Here is a 23433-nt window from a genome sequence, read left to right on the forward strand (position 1 = left end):
GATCTGTCAAACTTAAAGCTTACAATCGTTTTCGAATCTATTGTTTCTTCGTGCCACACCACATATACTAAACGTCTATCAATAAATTTATTGCTGCTTACCATAGCAAGGCAACCAGAGCAATCGACATCAGGTTCTCATTTCGCGAGAAAAGAATGTCTGATGTGGTACGACACCCAAGTCTCCCGCCAGAGGCGCTGCCTGGGTGCCAGACTGTTTTTTTACTTTGAAGAACTGAATACATGGGTCAACACCACAGTTAGAGTCGAAGCGAGTCCGCTTCGAGTGCAATTACCAACTTCTATTTCTTTTCCACAAATCTTCTGCTATTTTATGCATGATATGTAAGGAAAACGCGCAACAAATTATGTCTATTTCTTTGCATCACATTTTACACAATTGCCTCAGAATGGGCCAGGTTTTAGCAATAGACGATTTCAGATCCATTAATAAGGTCGAATCTTTTTGGCCCTTAATAGTGCTAAGTCACGGTAAGTTTTTCTCTTCCGTTTAAGTAGAAGTTTATCAACGTAGAGTTTTCTAAAGTGTGATTCTGAGATCATTCAACATAAAACGAAATACAAACTCTCAAAGGTGTTGAATGAAGTTTCTATTTAGACAAATATTTTTATTGAATGCGTAAAAGGTATCAGTTCTGTAATGAATACCATTAATAATTATTCATATAGTCGAAGATTCTGCAGGAAATCCTTAACATAAACAACTTCACGTGAAAAAGCCATTTCAATATGACCAAACTTGACAAATTTGTTGTTCTTCATGAGACGACTGATGGCAGCTTCCCCTTCAGGTGTGTGGTCCCATTCGACAGTCAACGTCTGTAATGAAATTATAATAAGCTGAAGCATTTGAAATAAAAAATGAAAATTCGAAAAAAAGATTTCTTCTTTTTCAGCAATAAAATACTTACCTGTTTATTATCGCAACTAGAAGTTAAAACTATGTTTACAAACTTAAGGTCGATTTTGAGACTTGCCATAAAAACCGCATTAAAGTAATAACAGCGCCAAATTTACCGTTATTGCTCCCCTACGAACAACAAAAGCCATTCGTGCTCTCATCCAGTGTATTGGATTTGGGCAAATCGAATCCGCAAATCAAATCCAAATCAAATCATTTGCGGATGTCGATTGAATTTGGATTCGATTGGTGAGGTTAGCTTGGATTAGGTTAGGTTAGGTTAGGTTAGGTTAGGTTAGGTTAGGTTCGGTTAGGTTACTCGAGGACTCGTGCTGTTTTGAATGATCCAAAAATCCAATCCAAATTCGCAAATAATTGGATTTTATTTGGATTTAACTAGTTTTGGCGATTTCGTTTGCCAAAATCCAATACACTGCTCTCATCTCAAATTCCCTCAAACCCCAGGCAACTTCACCTTGCAACTAAGTTTTACTTTTAAAAATATTTTGTCACTCCCTCATTCTCTTATTTCTACTTCGTGACTTCCAGACTATCACAATCATGTTTTAGTAACTAAATTTGAATTATGTTACGCCTATAAATATCGCAGGCAGAGTTCTTTTAATGAAAAGCAGCCTGAAATTAGTAATAGTAATGACCTAGAACCACTAAAACTTCTCCGATAGTTTTTGGTAGCCATTCCCTGAAATTTAACTAGACAATTTGTAACTACTTACTCAGCGGGAATAAATTTAAAATGTTTTCCTGGTTATTTTCGAGACATTTTTTTACAGCGTTTTCTGTTTCTTGCAACTGAGACAAATTGACAGTTTAAAAAATAATGGTTCAATAAGTGTTAATTAGCACTCGATTGTTTAATCAAAGTCGGATTTAAAAAAAGATTACAAACCTACTACTACTACCACTACTTAAAAATGTTCTAAGACTATTAATGTTCTAAAACTCGCTCTTTGGCGTTAGCACTGGATATTGTTACATATTGTGTGTAGGAATGAAAGAATGAAGATTTATCTCATAGACTAGGTAAAGTTTAACATGTTAATAATAATTTACATATAATTTTAATATGCTACAGATTGATTTATAATTATTGGGTTACCTTAATATCAACTTTGTGCCAAGGTATTGTCTTTAGAATTTTAAATTCGGAACCTTCAACGTCTAAACTGAAATAATCAATTTCAGTTTTGCCGATTGCAACCAAAATAGAATACAATGGAAAACATTGCACGCTGTACACGTTGTCTGTTTCATTGTAGGATGGTTTTTGGTTAACATTATTTTTTTCGTTTTTGGTCTGCTTCTTGTTGTCGATAATGGAACTCAACAGCGCATTGGTTGCATCGTAGAGAACCTACATAAAATAGAGGTTGAATAACCTAAGGTAAATAGTGCCACAAGTTGAATATTATGGATTAAAGAAAAAGTTGGCTCGCAGGAAATTCAACAGCAGTAATAATTTGCCCAATAAAGAGGTAAGTACATTTGATGATTCTTAGCTTTTAAAATCACTTTTTCTATTTATAACATTACACACAGAAATGCATGGCAGTATTGCAAATTCTAATCTTTATGTTTAATACCATTTTCAAATATATAGAAACGTAAAGAATTTGAATCAATTAATATAAAAATTCGACCACTCTTTTATCTCTTAAAATTAAAAAAAATAAAAATGCTCTCGGGGTTTTTACTAATTTAGATTTGATTTTTCTGATAAATCTCCGAAGTTTTTGGGGATTTCTAACCTGAAATTATTTTCTTGATTTAAAATGTTTATTATTGTTACCCCAAATATTCTAAAAGTATTCTTTCTTGTTAGTTGAGAGTTAGATCCTTTGTTTCAATTGTAATTACAATTCAATGCTCCCATTTGCCCCACACACTTTTACGTTACGCATAGTGGTATTAGGGTGGTGAATTTACAGGTAAGAACGAAGGGAGAGCGGACTATAGTTGGCTCGGGGCCATGTTGGTAAATGTCGCTTTCAAGGAATACCAAAAAAATTGGAGCCATCCAAAAATTATGAGTTGTATCATAATCCCGCATCTTTTAAAAGAAAAAGTTCACCCATATGATGCACAAATGCAAATCATGTTACCTACTGTACATACCTTTTTAGCATTGTTACAGCTGAAGATTTTTTCAAAATAACCATTAGGTCTTTTTCAAAAAGTGTAATTAAGCTTTGGAAAATATACTATTCAAAATACATTGTTAATTTTGCGTTACGGCTTTTGTCGGTTAGGGGGGAGGGGCAAGTAACATCGAGCGAAGTTTGTGATATTGGCAAAGGTAATCTCTGGTTAACAATTCTAGATCGTAAAAAGCCCTCGAAAATCGTCGGAATCATCGATAACTTAGTTTTTGTGGATTTTTGTGTGTGATAATCAGTTGACGATAACGATTTTCATTGATTTTTAAATATAATTTTGCTTACAAAGCGTTCTGTTAGAGGCGCTCACTTAATATTAAAATGTGCCTAGCTTACTATGGCGGCAGGTTTCCTAGGCCTTTAGTCGGAGGGGGGGGGGGTCGGCACAGGTGAACATCTGTTATGGGTGAAAAACTGGAAGTACTTCAAAATGTTTCAATTGCCAATCCTTCTGGGGAATTGAAACAGAGACGTCTGGGCAATTGGAAAGTGGGTTTTCCCATAAGGAAGCTCCCGCTTTTATAAAGAAACTAAATCAACGAAATTTTTACTAGAATTTAAAAAAATATATTTTACATTTTTTGAGGTATTTTAGAACTTCCTGATGCAACTAAATATTATTAAATAAATTTTTGTCATTTTTCTATATTAGCTTCATAATAAGTCAGTAAAATAGGAAAACGGTTGCTAATATGAAGACTAAATTTTTATAATATGGCATGTAAAAACATAAATTCTAATTGTTATTAATGAAATTAATTGCATTTTTTAAAATTGATTAGTTTAAGCAACGTAACGTTGACAACGTTGTAAAACAATTTTTTAAAAATGCAACCGATAAATATAAGCCTACCAGCAGACGAAATTTATTAAAGTTGGAATTTTTAAGGGCTGTATTTGGCAGTTTATCTCAACTTGGTCTCCGTCTCCTAGGCCAACCGTTTGGCTCTTTCATTGAGCCAAACAGTTGGCTTAAGCCAATGGTTTTACGAAGCCCCTTCTAACCAAAGCGCTTTTTTTTCTTGTGCTAAATCGCTTACACACCGGCTTTGACATTTAAATTTCGTCTGCTGGGGTGACTACACTTTTTTCCTATTGGCCAATTTTGGTCAAGTAGCCCCAGGCAATATCGACTGGCGGCAGTAATGGACGCCTTCAAGGTCGTAAATTTGAAACGCTACTTTAGCCATTAAGCTTTGAATTTGCATATAAAAATACTAATATAAATTAATTCCGATTTTATAAAAACATAGCTACATAAGAGATCTACATTATTTCGGAAAGTTATGCTTTCTAATTACGATAAATAGCCGAACGAGAGGCTTTTTGAGTAAAAATTCAAAATTTATTCGCCATTATGGCAGCTTTTAGTTAGTTTTTTTATTATTTTGTAACCCCAGTTAATCTAACTAATTGGAAATGAGTCTTCGCGGAAATTAATTGTTTATAAGGTATAAAAAAAGCTTGGGAAAAAAAATAATACGATCAACTTATAGACAAATGGGCTAGGAATGACTTAATATTTTTCCTATAATTTCTTCCATCGTTTAAGGGGTTAAAATGAAAAAGTTCCCTGGGCAAAAACGAGATATGGACTGTTAAAAAACATTTTTTGCGATGACTGAAAAAATTTTACTATCTAAAGCATCTAATTTTTTCTAAAAATAAATAACCCTAATTCCTACCATCTCAAATTTTTTTGAACTAAATCCCGGCCATAGTTGGTAGAATGGTAGAATTTTTGTTTCAATGGCCAAGCGTTTCAATTGCGCCCAACCTTCTCTACATACGAGCTAATAAGTATTCTTTATTATATTGATTTAATAACCAATGGGTATAGCATCAGACTGTGATTCGGCAGTTTCGGGTTTGAGACTCGTCATGGCGAGTAGAAAAAAAAAACGATTTTTGCTTTCGAAAACGTTCTGTCATTTTTCGTCGGTACAATTGCACGTCTCATTTTACACCGCTTTTAGACAACTTTGGTTACGAAAACCGCTTACAAAAACTGGCAGTGTATGTCTACTGATTTTAGGTGATATTCATTTCCAATTTTAATGGAACAACTCTATATTTTATAGCATTTGCCCATTTGATGTCATATTGCCTAAAATAAGTAGTTTTTCCCAAATATCGGTAGGCAAGAGAGGTGGTGGTTCGAACACAAAATTATTTTTGTTCCCCCAGAGTAAAAAAGTCGTCAAACTAAGCTAGAAATATATATCTCTTTGTGCTACTTATCTAAGCTAAAAAAAATAGTTTTTTTTTGTGGGGATGTGGCACACGCGAATAGCTGTTATGGGTAAAAATCTGGAGGCACTTCAAATGATTTCCAATCCTTCGGAACAATTAAATGAGGGCATTCGGATAGTTGAAATGTGGGTTTTCCTGTTAGGTAGCCTCGTTTTTAAGAAGAAAAAAATATGACGATATCACAGAACCTGAATACATATTTTGAGAAATTTTTACTAGAATATAAAAAATTTTCTTTTTCGTTTTTAAAGATATTGTAGAATTTTATGTAGTAGCTAAATATTACTTAATGAAATTTGGTAATTTTCTAAATTAGCTTTCGAATACAGTGCTAACAAGGGAATGCGGTTGCTAATATGAAGACTAAATTTTTATAAGAGCATATCTTGCATGTTCAACCATACATCATAATGGTATTAATGACAATAATTGAATTTTACTAATTAACTAGTTTAACCAACGTTGTAAAAATAGACGATATTTCTCGAAATATGAAATTTTTAAAGCAAAAAGCAGTATTTGGTTGTTTCGCTACAACGGCTAGAACACTGTTGCCAGATTGCAGGAAAGGCGACATGCATGCCTAAAGTTGCAATTGTTACAAAATTTCTCATTTGCCCCTAGCATGGCTCTTCACAGAATGTTATGGTTTATACGGTATAAAAGGAGCTAGGAAAAAAAAAATGTAATTAGGTTTTAGAAAAAAATCTATACTATATAAAACAACAAGGAAAAGAGGAGGAGCCTGTGTCTGTCACACTGTGCTCTTCCTGTGATTGGCTGGCGGGGGGACTACCTGAAAAAGGGTTCAGACCGCCGCCGGCTGCAGTGAATCGGCGGGATGGGGATTTGGAAGACTAGAATGTGGGTGGAAATGTGAATTTTGGTAATTTTCCAGTCTACGGGAGGGTGGGCGCTCCAGTAGGTAAGCTGACGGCCTGGGATAGCGGGTACGTTAAATAGGAGTAGCGTGACGGGCAAAAGCTGTGGGATGGAAGACGGGCAGAGGCAACGAGTGGGTGGACGGGCAAAGAGTGGATAAGCGGCTAAATGAAGCCGGCATTAATGACGGGGGGGGGAATTGAAGGGACGGGCAAATGCGAACAAAATGTCGATGCTGTTTGGCGGGCCGACGGGCAGAGAGTGCGCCGGCGGACAGACAGGAGGTCGACAGGCAACAATGACGGGTTTCTTGGTGGGCAAAGTGGGTCGGTGGGAAGAGAGTGGGCCGACGGTCAAAGAGGGTGCCGACGGGCAGAGAAGGGGACGACGGGCAGCAACAGCCGATTTCTTGGCGAGCAAAGTGGGTTGACGGGCAGCAACTTTGCGAGGGAAGACGGATAGAGGCAAAATTTGGGTGGACGGGCAATTATGGCGGGTGTTTTAACGGGCAGCGACTGGGCAAAAGGAATGTGGGTTGACGGGCAGAAAATGATTTGACGGGCAAAGAATGGCTTGACGTGCAGAGAGGAGGTCGACGGGCAACTTCAACTGGCAATGGTGCAGTGATAGCAAGGCCTTCAACTGGCCTATTTTGACGGACAAAAACAATGAGTGGGTCGGCGGGCAAGACAGGGGAACTCTTGATTACGAAAAGATTTTAAAGTAGACAGGCGAAAAAATGCCATGAATCGATTTTCTTAAAAATAGCGTTAAAATACGCTAGCGCCACCTATCCCACGGCCCTGGACGGGCCCAACGTTACTAGTCTATACTCTATAAAAAAAACAAAGAAAAGAGGAGAGCCTGTGTCTGTCACGCTGTGCATTTGTTGTGATTGGCTGGAAACCGCCGCCGGCTGTAGTGAATTTGCGGGATGTGATTGGCTGGCGCCAAAACTGCCGTCTGCTACAGTGAATTGGTGGGATGGGGATTAGGAAAACTAAACTGCGGGTGGAAATGCGGATTTAGGCAATTTTTCAGTCTACGGGCTTGGCTTAAAGAAGAGACTGTACGGTGGAAGACGGGCAACCACAGCTTTTTTTTGGTGGGCAAAGGGGGTTGACGGGCAGAGGGAAAAAGTGGGTGGACGGGTAGCTACAGCGGGCGTTTTCTGGGCTGAGACTGTGAGGGAAAGATGGGCAAAAGCAAATGAAAAGGTGAATGGGCAACTATATTGGTCGTTTTGGCGGGCTGCGAGTGGGCCGACCGGTAGGGAGGGGGTCGACGGACAGGGAGGGGGTCGTCGGACAGCGAGTGGGGCGACGGGCAGAGGGGGGGGCGACGGGCAATAACAGCGGGCTTCATAGCGGGCAGTAGCAAAAAGTGGGTGAACGGATCACTATAGCGGGGGTTTTGACGGGCGGAGACTGTGACGAAAGGGTGGGCAAATGCAAAAAAAAAGGTAGATGTCCCCCAGCAGGCATTTTTGCGGGCACAATGTGAGTTGACGGGCAGAGTGTGCGTTGACGGGTAGAGAGGGGGTCGACGGGCAAAGAGTGGTTTGACGGGCAAAGAGGGGGTCGACGGGTAACTTCAGATGGGTTCTTGGCCGGCAGAAAAGTGAGGTGATGGACGGGAAGAAACAGGGAGTGGGTCGGCGGGCAAGAAAGGGGAACTCCTAATTTGTAAAAAGAATTAGTAGTAGACGGGCAAAAAATAGGCATGGGTCAATTTTCTTAGGAATAGCGTTAAAATACGCTAGCGCCACCTATCCCCCCGGCCCTGGATGGGCCCAAAGTTACTAGTCTATACTCTATAAAGCAATAAGGAAATTGGGGGAGGCGTTTTGCGTATCTGTCACGCTGTGCATTTGCTGTGATTGGCTGGGGGAGGGACTACGTCAAAACCGCCGCCGGCTGTGGTGAATCTGCAGGATGGGGATTTTAAAGACTAAAATGTGGGTGGAAATGTGGGTTTAAGCAATTTTTCAGTCTGTGGGCTTAGCTTAAAACGGGTGGGGGCTACAGTAGGTAAGCCGACGGGCAGATACTATACGGTGAAAGACGGGTAGAGACTATACGGTGAAAGACGGGCAGAAGCAAAAAGTGGATGGCCGACCAACTACATCGGGCTTTTTAACGGGCAGAGACTGCGACAAAAGGAAGACGGGCAGACCCAAAATGTGGGTGGCCGGGCAACTATAGAGGGCTTTTTAGTGGTCAGAGACTGCGACACGGGCAAATGCACCGAAAAGGTCGATGGGCCATACAGCAGGCGTTTTGGCGGGCAGGGAGTGGGCTGACAGACAGAGCGGGGTCGACGGGCAACTACAGTGGGTTTCTTGGCGAGCAGAGTGGGTTGACGGACAGAGATTCTACGGCGGAAGACGGACAGTGGCAAAAGGTGGGTCGCCGGGCAACTACAGCGGACGTTTTAATGGGCTGAAACTGGAAAGGGAAAGACGGACAAAAGCAATGAAAAGGTCGAAGGGCCACTACAGCAGGCGTTTTGGCGGGCAGAGAGTGGGCCGACGGGCAGAGACGGGGTAGACGTGCAACAACAGCGGGTTATTTGGCGGACATAGTGGGTTGACGGGCAGAGACTCTACTAGGGAAGACGGATAGAGGCAAAAAATGAGTGGGCGGGAAACTGTAGCGCGCGTTTTGACGGGCAATGACTGTGATAAAAGGACGGGAAAATAAAAAAAGTTAGGTGTACCACTACAGCAGGCGTTTTGACGGGCAGAGAGGGGGTTGACGGGTCGAGAGTGGTTTTACGGGCATAGAGTGACTTGACGGGCAGAGCATGGTTTGACGGGCAGAAAGGGGGCCCCGGGCAACGTCAGCTGGTTTTTTGGCGGGCAGAGAAAGCGAGGTGATGGACGGGCAGAAACAGGGAGTGGGTCGGCGGGCAAGAAAGGGGACTCCTGATTTGTAAAAAGATTAATGGTAGACGGGCAAAAAATAGGCGTGGGTCGATTTTCTGAAAAATAGCGTTAAAATACACTAGCGCCATCTATCCTTCGGCCCTGGACGGGCCCAACGTTACTAGTATATATATATATAGATATACTGGAAAACGGTATATCTATTATAGTTTTATTATGTCCATCACTTATTTTTATTGTAAAATAATCTTTTGTTTTCATCTTTAAAAGAGACAGTTATTTAATTACATTAGTTGTATAGATTGAGAATTCATTTTTCTACATTTTTAAAAAACATATCCTCCCCTCGTTTTACAATTATACTAAATAAAAAAATTCAGTCATGATGGGCAATCTATCGTGAGGGCAAATGAACACCTTATTTCAATTCATTGGCTGTCTCTGAGTGTGACGCTACTTTTCTGCAATCTTTTCAATGGTTTACTTGCTTGTGAACATCGAAACATCAAAAGATATGACATACAGAATGATTTCTACATGTCGTCTGCTTAACGTTTGCATAAGGCTTCCAACGTTTAATGATTAAACAAATTTTCAAAACCCAATTTGCTAATAAATAACTAATTGCGTACATTACAACATAGGTAAATGATCCTACTAACACGTTGGCAAGTATGTTAGATGTAATAAATTTTCAAAGGGACTTTTTTCCTAGTGCTACCAAATTCATTTAATATTAATTACTCGAAAACTTGATACATAAAAAAGCTTTAAAAAATTAAAGGTGTCGATTTTTACTCAACCGTAAAATTTTTACCACATGGACTGTTCTCATTGCTGAGCTTCTCCATTTCAATTTATTGGCGGGTTGCAGAGGCTTCCTTATGATAAAACCCATGTTGCAACTTCCCTTACGCCCTGTCTCAATTCCCCAGGCAATCATCTTAGCAATTCAAACACTGAAAACGATCTTAGTTTTTCTCAATTTATCTACATCTAACTTTAGATAACTCTACCTTAAAAATACTATTCAGTAGCTGAAATAATAAGCTCCAGCCTTATATAATGTTTCGAATAAATTTGTCAGTTTTATTTCGTGTGGAGAGAAAATCTAAAAAGTGTGTCAATGGGCTCCTTCTTTAAAAATCTTACTTGCATTGGATATGGTTTCGTACTGAGACAAGTAGGTGCAATAAATGCTCTTCGATTACGGGTTAAAAGTCGATGCAGAGCCTTTTTATCAGCTTCAACCAGTAAGCCCGTCCAGTTAAGTATCCGCTCCATGTAGAGGGTGTTTGAAAGGTATTCTCCATCAAAACCACCACATTCGATAAAAAAACCATTTGTCTGCAAGAAAAACAGTGTTAACTATGATATTACAAAAACGTTACATCAAATCTGAACGAAACCATTGATAAAGCTGCTATGATAAAGCTTCGTTTTGACAGTTCTCGAAAGCTGACAAGTAGTTTGTTTCGTTTTCTTGCTCAAAATGAAAAATGACTACTACTTTTAGGTAATCTGCAATTTCAGTTTTAGAAACAAATCTCAATATTAATAAGACTTGCCTATTCAATGCAATATTGCGTAAAATAGTTGGTTTTCTATACATTTTGTCAATTAAAACTACCTATTTTTTGGTGCACTTAACGGTGCCTATCCCAGAGAAAACTAACTAAATCTAACATAAAAGCTATTTTCTGAAAAAACATTTGCCTATTTCGTGGTACATTACCTAAGATAGGCAGTTAACTACATACAGTTAGCTATGTAAAAGGCAGAGGTGGTAGTTGGAACACAAAAATGATTTTTGTTCCCTTCGAGTAAGAAAATCGTTAAACTAAGCCAAAATGTATATAGTTTGATACAGATGATGTCTAAGCTACAGAAAAATATTTTTTTGTTTGGAAGGGGAGACGGTTGGCGCAGGTGGACAGCAGTTATGGGTAAAAAAAATTGAGGTATTTTTAATGTTTCAATTGCCAATCCTTCGGTGCCATCGTTGAAACGCGGGTTTTCCCATTTGGAAGCTCCCGTTTCTATGAAAAAACTAAAATAATAAAATTTCAGAATATAGGATACGTATGTCGACGAAATTTTTACTATAGTCTAAAAAACATTATTCTATGTTTTAAAAATACTTTACAACTTCTCGTATTAACTAAATATTATTTAATGAATTTTGGTATTTTTGCAAATTAGTTTCAGAATGTAGTCACTAACAAAGGAAAACGGTTGCTAATATGAAGACAAATTTTTTTATAATAACATACATTGCATGTTCAACCATACATCATCATTGATATTAATGACATTAATTGAATTTTATTAATTAATTAGGTTAACCAACATTGTAAAAAAAAAATTATAAATTTATTGCAAACGATATGCATACATGTAAAACTGCATTTTTAGCTTAGGTAGACGATTTTCTTGCTCGGGGGTAGAGGGGGACAAAAATAATTTTTGTGTTCAACCACCTCTCTCTTCCACTTGCATTCAATTGTACATCTAACATGTTGCAGTGGTAAGCAGGATTACCTATCTAAGGCTTTAACATTCGTGTGCCGTCGCTGAAAGATCTTTTTTCTTTATGCCTTGAAAAAATTTGGGGTATAAACCACCAAACTTTGGCAAATAAAATCCAATGAAATGAAAATAAAATGTATTTGTTGTGCAGTTTGGCCAATTTTTAAGTGGCTTAAACGCTTTATCTGGTATGGCACTATATTAGGGTTTTTCAGCCAAAAACTGGTTGTGATGTGTTTAACTGCTTCACATTCACGTTTATCATGAGTCTTGCTGCCCCTTTTTCACGCCTCAAACTATATTACCTGGTTTCGCAGGAGTCGTAGAATTCCTTTTGATTGCCCGTCAGAAGGGTCAAGTATTTCAGGGTAGTCCAGATGGTAAGGGAGGCTTCTAGGTGCTGGAGGATGTAAATAATGATCCCGGATGAGACGAATGAGGCAAGGATGGTCTTGCTGCAATTTGTGTGCGTTTGCATATTCTAAAGATCAAGAATAATAGTTAAGAAACATGGAGGATTGAAAAAGTTGCACGATAATATTGTATTAAAGTTTTTCATTTCAACGTCTATGAACGTCGAAATGTATCGTTATGAACGTCGAAGCCGAAAATGTGATTTTTCTTTTACATGGCATCTGTGTTTTTGTAAATATAAGAGAGCCAAATAAATTCACAACCAATTTTGGTAGCACTAATGTCTCGTTCATTCAAAAATGAAGCTGTAATTAACTACATCTTATTACGTTTTCCATGTCAAGGCGATATAAAATACTTTTATTTCTCCATTTAAGCAAGCTTGAAACGGCTAAGTAGAAGACAAAACACGAGATAAAAAAATTTCCGAGAGGTTGGTAACTCACAATACTTGTAAATCTTGGCAGAATCTGCTAAAATCGACAAAAAGTTCTGCAGTCACATAGCTCATTTTAAAATTCCACTGGTGCATGTAAAAAAAATTAAATTTCAACTAGAGGAGGTAGGCCGCAATTAGAACGCTAGGCAATTGAAACAAAAGTTATACCACTCAAAGTATGATAGGGATTTTGTTCAAAATATTTGAGATAATAGGAATTAGTATTGTTAATTTTTAGAAAAAATTAGAAGCTTTAGACTCAAAAAGTTTTCGAGTTATCCCAAAAAAATGTTTTTTTACGGCCCATTTCTAGTTTTGGCGTAGACAACTTTTTCATTTTAACCCCTTAAACGATAGACGAAATTATAAAAAAAAGGTCTTAAATCATTCCTAATTCATTTATCTATAAACTGATTACATGATTTATTTCCTAGCTCGTTTCTATATCCTATAAACATTAAAACTCCGTAAAGACCCATGCTAGGGGCAATTGGAACACCGTTTTCCAATGCGATTTCTCTATGCGAGACCCCTTACTGTAGTCTGGCAACGGTGTTATAGCCCTATGCAGCGTATTAGCCGAAACTACCGAAATTCATTAAATAATCTTTAGTTACTACATAAAGTTATGAAGTATCTAAAAAAATAAAGATTAAAATTGTTTGTATTACTGTAAAAATTTCACCAAAATACGTATCCCAGATGCTGAGATATCGTCATTTTGGTTTCTTCATAAAAATGGGAGCTTCCTTATGGGAAAACCCACGTTAAAATTGCCCAGACGCCCTGTTTCAATTGCCTAGAAGGATTGGCAATTGAAACATCATGGGGTACCTCCAGTTTTTTACCCATAACAGATGTTCAACTGAGCCGAACCACACCAAGAAAATTATTTTTATGTAGCTAAGATAATTGGCTACAAATCTATATACTTTTTAGCTTAATTAGACGATTTTTGTCATCGTGGGGAACAAAAAAGAATTTTTTGTTCCAACCACGCCCTACCTCCCCTAAATGTGCACCGTTATAACCGTCTAATATCAGAAATTTTCAACGAAAAGTCACCAACACCAACGAATCATAAAACCAAAATGAAAAAATTTCCTAACTGTCCGATGATAGATTTCCATTAGTTAAGTTAAAGATATCTGCCCATTTATTAGAAGACAATTTTTTAAATATAAATAATGTAAACAATTCTTATTTCTAGAATTTCTTTATATTCATTTTATCACTAATTAAATTTCAAATGATATAATGTTGATACTTCGATACCACCCTTGGCGTGGCAAGATGGTTCCTAGGGGAGATAGATGTCTCCAAGGTGGGCCATAACGTGTACGAATTCTTACGATCAGTGATTTTTATTTATTAGATTTATATCATTATATCATATTTATTGGTTTTTCTTCTTCTGTTGCTTAAGGGTTCAGTTATACTTTCTTTCATTCAAGACATAACTAAAATCGTTATGGTTGAATTCAATGGTAAAGAAGAATTTGAAGTCGAATTCAGGAATAGTACTGCAATTTTGATCTGCAAGTAATTTTGAAGTAGCATAGTTGAAAGCTAAATCAAGCAGACAATTTTGCCGAAGAAATGTGCAAGCCAACCAACAGACCATAAGCACAGGCCGACTAGCAGAGGATATTTATCAAAATAGAAAACTTTAGAATCATTAGGCGGCAGTTTCGCTACAACGGCTAGAACACCGTTGCCAGAAAAGCCGTTTACAGAAACGGGGACACGTATGTGGGAAGTGACAGTTGCAACAAAGTGTTCCATTTGCCCCTAGCATGTGTTTTTACGGAACTTTATTGTTTTTAGGGGAAAAATGGGAGCTAGGGAAAAATAATGTAATCCTTTTAAAGACAAAGGAATCAAGAATAATACGAGACTTTTTTAATAATGTTTTTCATCGCTTTAGGGGTGAAAATAAAAAAATTGTCTGGGCAAAAACTAGAAATGGACCGTTAAAAAATCTTTTTGAGACGTCGAAAACTTTTAGAGTCTAAAACCTTACATTTTTTTCTAAAAATAAACAACCTTAATTCATGTTAGCCCAAATGTTTTTAGTGAAATCCATGTCATACTTCAAGACGTAGAATTTTTGTTTCGATTGGCCCGTGTTCAACTTACGCCCTTCCTCGTCGCAACTTTGTATGAATCACTGGATCAGTGATTGTGTTTATCACCGTGACCAAGAGATTCAAGAGCTAATAATTCGATATCCAATTCGTACATTTCTTTTATTTAAAAAGGGATATGCAACTACGAAGTAAAAATTTCCAAAAATTAAAAGAGTCGTATCCTTCGTTAACCATAACCTAGAAGAATTTAAATAAAACGCTTAGCGTTCGAAAACTTTGCATACAGAAATGGAACGTTATAAACTTCTATAACGAAACATAATTTTTAACCGTGATTGATCCCTAGCGGGAGTCTTCACGGAATTGTATTGTTTTCAGGATGTAATAAGAAGCGAGAAAAAAGCAATACAACCAATGTGTAGGCAAATGAACCAAGAATCACACAATACCTTAACTATTAAAAAATGTTACGAAAACTAAAGGTTACAAACCTTCAATCATAAGTAAAAGGTTACGTTTTCTAATATCATAAGTATCAAACGTTTGATTTTCAAACGTTTCGACCCTTTTGTACGTATACTTGACTTTTACACATTAAAACCTTTGGTTTTCAAGGGTATTACATCGTTCATTAAAATAAAAATTTCATAAGTTAAAACGTTAAATTTCCAAGTATTCTTAAACTTCTGTTTTGTTAGGATGCATTCGCTTTCGAATTTTGGGGGAAAATGGCGGCCATCAAATAATTTTTTTGCGGTTTAAAAATTCGAATTTAACCTTCATGTTACAGATTCTTTTTAAGTAGGGAAAACAACACATTAAGTTAGAAGGTATTTAAATTTGTGTTGGATGCAAAACTACTTATTCACAGATTTCAAAAAAATTTTCACAATGATACTCTAACGCTTAGGGCCTACACTAATTTTTTTTAATTTTTTTAACTTAATAATTGAGTAAACTAAAGACCTAATTGCAGTGGCCTTGAGGGTAATGGAGAAAAGTAAAAAAGAAGTATGAATTTAAATTATTTAAATAATGAGCGTTCGCATGGTGAATGTGACTGAAACTTTAAAAAAAGTGAAAGAAGAGGAGGCATTTTTTTCTGAACATTTTCGTAGAGAGCAGTGACCTTCGGAAAGATTATAAATATAAGTGAAATACTAACCCTTTTCATGCAAACTATCTGCTGTTATCTGAACCATAAACGTAAAGAGCGTACTAGACATATCTTTTTTTTGTATTTTCATCCATAAACGTTGCAATTATTTTAAAAAATTAGTTCTAAGCTATTCATAATCCATTACTGTGGGATTTTATTATATTTAATTTTCCCATTGTTTTTAACTACAATCACACATTGAATCCTCCACCCTAAAAAATGCACCAAATATAAGTAGTAAAACATTTTGCTAAATTTGATTCAACTAGTTTGGTAGATAGAAAGTATAGCTGGAAATTATAAATTTCTTGAATCTGGAAATTCAGGAAATTTTATTATTAATATCAGGCTGTTTCTGAAAACAACTTGATCTGTAATAAGACTAAAACCATTGCACTTGAAGTTCCCAATTTCACCATACCACTGCAACACATTAGTTACATCTTCTTCAAGCAATTTTTTAAGTAATCGTAGCCTACGATACATTAGATGACAGCAAATTTTCTAGAAAATTTTTGATATTTTCAGAAAATATTGTAACGCGGTCTTGGACACAGACCCACAATACATCGGGGATCTTTTTCGTTTTGCAACGGAATTGACGTGCTTTAGGCCATCGGTTAGTCTCGATTGTTATTCTTCGGTCTGGTATTAATTTACTACAGATCCGAAGTCTAACATGTCAGGCCCCCCGGGCCTCTACACTATACCAAAAGGAAGAACAGTCGCACAGATACACTTAAACTTTCGAACCAACACCGCCCGAACAAACACGGATCGTCACCAAACTAGCGTAATCCCGATAGACAAACTAAAACAGTCTCTCTCTCTCGGAATCTCTCTTTCTTCTTTCTTCAAAACCAACACCGCCCGCACAAACACCGACCATCACCAAAAACTAGCGTTGCACCCACCAACTAAAACCAGAGTCCCCCTTTAACTTCTCGTCCTACCATTTTATAAACTCACTTCCATTAACGCGAAACCCACGATCCACTGATGCAAGATCGACGACAATCTTGTATCATTCCCGGGATCCATTTACATTTCCGGATGTTCAACTATAACTCGACTACTCCCATGGGTTTAGGGCGACATTGAAACGACTTTTATTTCTATCCTTAATTATTATTTCTTAATCATAAGACTAACGTTTTTTAATTTCGTTACAATATTATTTTACAAGCTAACATTTTGTTTTAAACTACTAATTATCCAGAAGGAAGGGTGGGGCTAGGTGACAGGAGGATAATTTTACATTTCGTTCATAAAAAAATGTTTTCTCTACTGGATGGTTGCAATGGATTTATCTTTAATAAATTAGAAATCAAATAAATATTTTTATTTCACTGCACCCTAGTTTATGGCAAGTTGATATCTGGTATAACATGGGGCATGTCGGCAGTATAAAATGCCATTTGACAGCCCATTGCAAAAATAGCCGGTCAAAAAGATAAGTGGAAGAATGATTTCGGCTAATTATGAGAAAGAGAGAACAATACTTATACCAAAACAGGTTCATTTAAAATGCTGTGCATAACGTGTTAATCTCTTAAGCCGGCATCGAGCCTAAGTATTTTACATACCAGAATGAAACCAGCTTAGAAACAACGAAAATCCGTGCCAAAAAAAAAAACAACAAATTTTTATAATGTGTTGTTTCATGTGCTAAGAGTCTGCGGTAGATAGTCTTCTATGGGAACAGTGGGTAGAAGGCAGGAAATGCCACTGTTCGGTATTTATCAAGTGTATTTCACGTTGAACCACGTGCACCTGTGGGGGTTGTTACTAATCTTATCTTTTGACTTGTCGACCTTAAATTTTTAAATTGTTTATATTGAAGCTTATTATTGTTTACGACTTACTTTTCTTACCCAAACATTATTCTTGAATTTTACTTTCAGTAATATTGTTCTATTTTGTTTTCAACATCGATGTTAACAAGAATTCTCATTTGAAATACGTGGCAGCAAGTACAAGTTACCCCGTTAGAGAGCCTAATTAACAACAATTTATAAATTTTTGCAACGTTTATTTCGATATTGAATTCTTAAACATAGATCCAATAAAAAATTTCTACTAGAAAGCTGATTATAGGAGAATGATTATGGATAATTATTATTATTGAATGATTATGGAAAAATGGGAGACGAAAATATATAGAAAGTGCCGATTACACCCACCATCCCCTATATTACGTGGCGAAATGGAAAGACATGAACCTGCGAATCTAAGATTGTGTGTCATACACCACACGTGAAGCGTAAAAGAGATAATGCAAAGAGGTTTGAAAAACAGTCGATGGATTACAATTGTATTCCGTTGATCTTAAGTGTCTTTCAGAAATTTAGTACGTAAAAAGCTGATTTAGTTGGCTAGCCTTTTTTAAGTAAAAAATTATGTGTTGGTTTGCGGCGACTCAAAACTTATTCTGTCTCGTGTACTAAATAAATTTTGTCTTACCAATAGTACATTGTTGTAACTCAGGTTGTTCTCCTGCTATCTTGGTCCATTGTGATCCATAAAATTCTTCCATCAGGTTGTAATTTTGGGGCGTTTGTGGTTGCGCGTTCAGCATTGTGCTACGATTCACCTTAAGTCAAAATGATGGGATGAAAATTTCGTCAATAGGAAAAAAATCTTACTTCGTGGATTCAGCATAAAGTAAAATTACTTCTCGAAGAGCACGGTGACAATTTCGGTATACTCACAATATTTGGTTTCTACCTTTTTCTAGTTTTCTCTTACCTTATGCAGTAGAACCAAAAAGGAAGACAAATGGTTAAAACAAACTTTAAACCTATAGCTACCAAAGGACTTAGATATACTCCACTATATGGTAGACAAATGCGTATCAGCACAAATCACAACAAAAATGGAGGGGTGATTCCAAGTTAACTTTGGGCATTTTGCTGGACACTAATACAACAAAACTAAAGAATTAAAGGTGCTTTTCTTCAGAAATTTTGTACACGAATTTTGTTTCTCCCTCTAACTTTGCCATACAGTATTAACTTTATTTTTACACAATTGATTTCACTTGTGCTTTTTAAATGTGTTATGGTATATTACATTTTTTTGTTATTTGCAAAGATTTTGACTATTAACGATGGAACATAAAAAACTGGAAATAATTGTCTACAATAGGTTTCTATTACTGAAAATAGGATGTAACTATAACAACGTTTTCGTACGCGCTAAATGTCACTGTTAAAAATAACAAAAAATTTTAGTGTGAAAAACCCCTAATATTGTGTTTTACCAGAAAATAGTTAACTCTATAAAATTGGTGACAAATTGTACAAAAACAAGAGGTTTGGTTTATCAAAGCTTGGTGGCTTACACTCCAAACTTATCAGAATTAAAAAAAAAAATTGTTAGCGATAAAGCAGTAACCATATATTATCGAATTGGTAGCCCAGTATGTTACCACTATGTCACATCGGATAAAAATTAGAACGCTATTATCTATTAAAACTGGATTCAAGTGTGTTGGATGACGAAAATTTTGAAAATATTTTGAAACGTTTCATTTTAAATGCTAAAGTTTTGTTTTCGAACATTGCCGATTTATAAAAATTTATTTGGTAAATCTGATAATTCTAACTTGGTTAAAATTGATGTAGGCAAAAAAACAATTAGCGAAAGCGAATATGAAAAAACGCAATTAAATTCATTTATTTAAATTTGTATGATAACACTATACATACTGTATAAATTGATATTATAAAGTATGTTTTACGCATTTATACGGAAATTTGGATAACAATTGGCTGAACAAAAACAATACTAAATTTTAGACTTCATTCTTCCAATCTTCCTGATTCACAAATTATTCGAAGCTTATGCTGGTGTTACAACCTCTTTCTAAATCTATCCAAAGTTTCCCGAAAATTTTCCTATCACACTTCTTGTCATATTTGTAAATGAAAAAAAATAATTGTCATCAGTGTACCAAATGTGGTACAATGGTAAAACATTAAAATAAATTTAAGGAAACCAAATATGTAATTCTGGGCTCCAGTTGCGTGGAAGAAAAATTTGTTTCAAAAAAGTGGTTTTATCATTACATTTTTTTGGCGTAAAATCCACGAATTTTCGGGGTTCAAAACCAGAAAAATTGCCATTGCAATTTTTTCGAGGCTAAAATCTACGAAACACATATAATTTCTTTCGGGGTTATACCCCCGGAAAGAATTATGAATGAAATAAACAGTGGTTACTAGAAATCCGGCCTAGCCTACTGCCAGAAGATACTGGTACGAAGCATAAAATAAAAGCTGAAAAACAAATAACTTTTTACGTGTGTGCTCCGCCAATACCTCCCGGTAGTAAACCGCGTCTCGGAACACCAGCGGATGAGCCATACAAACAACAGTGTTTCATGTTCCCCCTGAATGGGTGTTGATGAACAATTACATATAATTTAAAAGATGTCTAGAAAAACAACAGTAGACCTATGACGAGTTTGCAGAGCAATGAACACCAGAATCCTTTAATACTGCTTAAAGTAATTTATTTGAATTCCTTATTAGTAAAGTTTAAAAAAGAAAAAGGCAAAAGGTGTAAAAATTTTTTTTCTGCGACGTCTTGAAAACTGTTAAGGTCGCCAATTTGAAATTTTTACTTAAAATAAAGAACTCATTTCCCTATTACTCTTATTATTTTGAAGGATTCATTTTTTTAGTTAGGAGCTTGAATTTTTGTTTCAACTGCACCAAGTTTCAACTGGCCCAACCATTAGTTATGCGCAAATTTTGTATCACAATAATTTCATTGTATAAAAAATTTTATCGCGTCTTCAAGTACCAGGCGGTCAGTTTTGAGTATTTTTGTCAACACATGAACATACTTGCCGATTTCGCAGTTCTTCTATGATCAATGAACACTTGCTGGCGTCGAAATTTATCTTGAAAGGATTGAAATGGTACAAAACAGTAAACAACAAAGGAGCAATTAGTATTGTTTGTGTAACTCGTCCCCAACAACGAAAAGGCAAGTATTTCCACATGTTTAAGACAAGCACTAGGTATGGGTTCTTGAATTTTAAATGAACTACAAAAACTATGGTATGTTAACAAAGGCAATGCGTTTGTTGAAGTTCAAGAGCAGTGAACGAAAAGCGAATGAAACTGTTAAACCGAAAGAAGATGCTGAACTAAACAAGGCTAGATGCTAAACTGGTCTACCATACACCGCTCATACAAAATCAAAATTTTAGAAAACAAAAAATTTTCTGGAACTAGGCGGGGTTTTGGTGAACCCACTCTAAGAGCATTTTACGAACAGATAAGGGGGAGTGAGGCTTTTCAGCCTAGGGGCACTTAGCTCATGAGAACTATTTGAATAAAAATTTGAAAATTGTGCCAACGTGTCTAGGGGAGGTAGGGCGCAATTGGAACGCTAGGCAATTGAAACAAAAATTCTACCACTTGAAGTATGTAAGAGATTTATTTGTAAAAAATTTGAGGTAACAGGAATTAGGGTTGTACATTTTTAGAAAAATTGGAGGCTTTAGACTCTAAAAGTTTTCGAGTTATCCCAGAAAGTTGTTTTTTGACTGTCCATTTGTAGTTTTTTCGAAGATAATTTTTTCGTTTTCACATCTAAAACGATGGAGGAAATCATTAAAAAAGGTCTTGATTCATTCATCGTTCATTAAGCTATAAATTGATAACATTAATTTTTTCCTAGCTAAATTTTATTCCCTATAAACATTAAAACTCCGTAAATACCCATGCTAGGGGCAATTGGAACACCGTTTTCCAATTGCGATTTCCGTATGCGCGTCCCGCTTACTGTAGTCTGGCAACGGTGTTTTAGCCCTATGCAGCGTATTAGCTGTAATTCAGGAAACTACCGAAATTCATTAAATAATATTTAGTTACTACATAAAGTTATAAAACATCTTAAAAAATAAAGATTAAAATTCTTTGTATTTCTGTAAAAAATTCATCAAAATACATATCCCAGATTCTGAGATATCGTCATTTTAGTTTCTTCATAAAACCGGGAGCTCTCTTATGGGGAAACCCACGTTTCAATTGCCCAGACGCCCTGTTTCAATTGCCGAGCAGGATTGGCAATTGAAACATCTTGAGGTACCTCCAGTTTTTTACCCCATAGCAGATGTTCATCTTTGCCGAACCCACCCAAAAAAATATTGTTATGTAGCTGAGATAACTGGCTACAAATCTATATATTTTTTAGTTTAGGTACGTCGTAGGGAACAAAAATGAGGTTTTAGTTTCAACCACGCCCTACCTCCCCTACCTTTGCCATCCGTAGAATCAGGATTTTTTAAAATTTCACCAACGGTTTCGAGAAATAAAAAATAAACAAATTTTCCGCAACTCTACTGAAAGATTTAACGCAAATTATACTTCTAAAATATTTTGTTTTTTAAACAAGGAAAAATTGAAAACAAAATTTTGGTAAAATAGAGCATTCTGATTACTATTTTTTCTTTTTATTTACTTTTCCAGTGTGATAATTAATTATTGCATAGTATTGATTTTTCGTCGACACTCTAGACTGGAGCAAGTTTTACCTTCCAAGATGGGGCAAGTTGCCTTCGGTTTTTTATAGCTTTCAAGACCTGAAATAGTTGTCTGACAATCAGTTTTATGTGGTAGTTGTACAGTGTAAAAAAATTAGATCTCAAGTTCATAAAACCATGAAACCCGAGAGAAAGTCTCCGGCATAGATGAAGAATTGCTGTTGTGATGAGGTACTGGAACCTATTACGTTCACCTTAGTAACGGTAAGGTAGTGGATAAAACTGTAAAAAAAAATGGAACATAAAAAAAAAAAAAAATTTCTTATGTGTATCGCGCAATACCTTCCATTAGTAAGCCTGGTCTTGGTTAACCCGATGTCGAGCCTTCGTCTGAATAATTTTACGTTTAAGTTTTTACGTTTGTTTTTGTATAGAAGCTCAATACAGCGGGCTACAGATCGGTTTCTATAGTTTCTCCAGTTCTATTACAGATCAATCATTTTTTAAATTCCATTCCGTTTTGGGGTATAAACCACCAAATTTTGGTTTTTAAAACCCTTTTATTTGTTTTACAATTCTAATGTACTTATTCCGTCAGTTTTGGGGGGTTTTAACGCCTTGTCTGCTTGAACACAATATTAGGGGTTTTAACACCCAAAAATAGTTATGATAATGGAGTACTTCTAGGCTACAACTACTTCTAATTTTTAATTTGGCACTAATGTTGAAAAAGCAGATGATAATATTTAAAAAACACAAAAACCGCATTAAATTTTTGTAAATGGAAGTAAATTACCATATTGCTGTAAAAATAAAAATATGTGACTATCAGTGATAAATTCAGGGCAACAAGAGCAACATGGAGTGATCTTTTAGTTATATCCACTGTGATTTGCTGATGAATGCTGAAAAAAAAAATTACCGTAATAAAAAAGTTATGGAATACTTTTGCATTACCTAATCATAACACTTAAATTATAATCACAACTGTAGAAATAAATAAAATTTTCTATTAACAAAAAGCACTGTAAAAAAAATTTGGGCAGCATACTGTTAATTTTGGGTTACGGCTTTCGTCGGTTAGAGGCAATTAGTATCGAGCGGAGTTTGCGATATTCACAGAGATAATCTCTAGTTAACAATGCGATTAATAGTCCAAAAATTGTTGGAATCGTTGAAAAAT

The 23433-nt window shown here is 36.1% G+C and overlaps 1 protein-coding gene across 1 annotated transcript; it reads right to left on the bottom strand.

Moving 5' to 3' along the window:
* Positions 1-486: 486 nt before the first annotated feature.
* On the bottom strand, positions 487-20901 carry LOC130703006 (uncharacterized). The gene is made up of 6 exons (XM_057524627.2): positions 20604-20901; positions 18215-18344; positions 11955-12130; positions 10273-10467; positions 2042-2296; positions 487-839 (listed from the first exon to the last, which is right to left on the bottom strand). The coding sequence occupies exons 1-6, from the start codon at positions 20760-20762 to the stop codon at positions 678-680; spliced, it is 1077 nt and encodes a 358-aa protein (XP_057380610.1). The 5' UTR covers positions 20763-20901; the 3' UTR covers positions 487-677.
* Positions 20902-23433: the final 2532 nt, after the last annotated feature.

The sequence above is a fragment of the Daphnia carinata genome, chromosome 5 (genome assembly GCF_022539665.2).
Source record: "Daphnia carinata strain CSIRO-1 chromosome 5, CSIRO_AGI_Dcar_HiC_V3, whole genome shotgun sequence".
Taxonomy (NCBI): Eukaryota; Metazoa; Arthropoda; class Branchiopoda; order Diplostraca; family Daphniidae; genus Daphnia; species Daphnia carinata.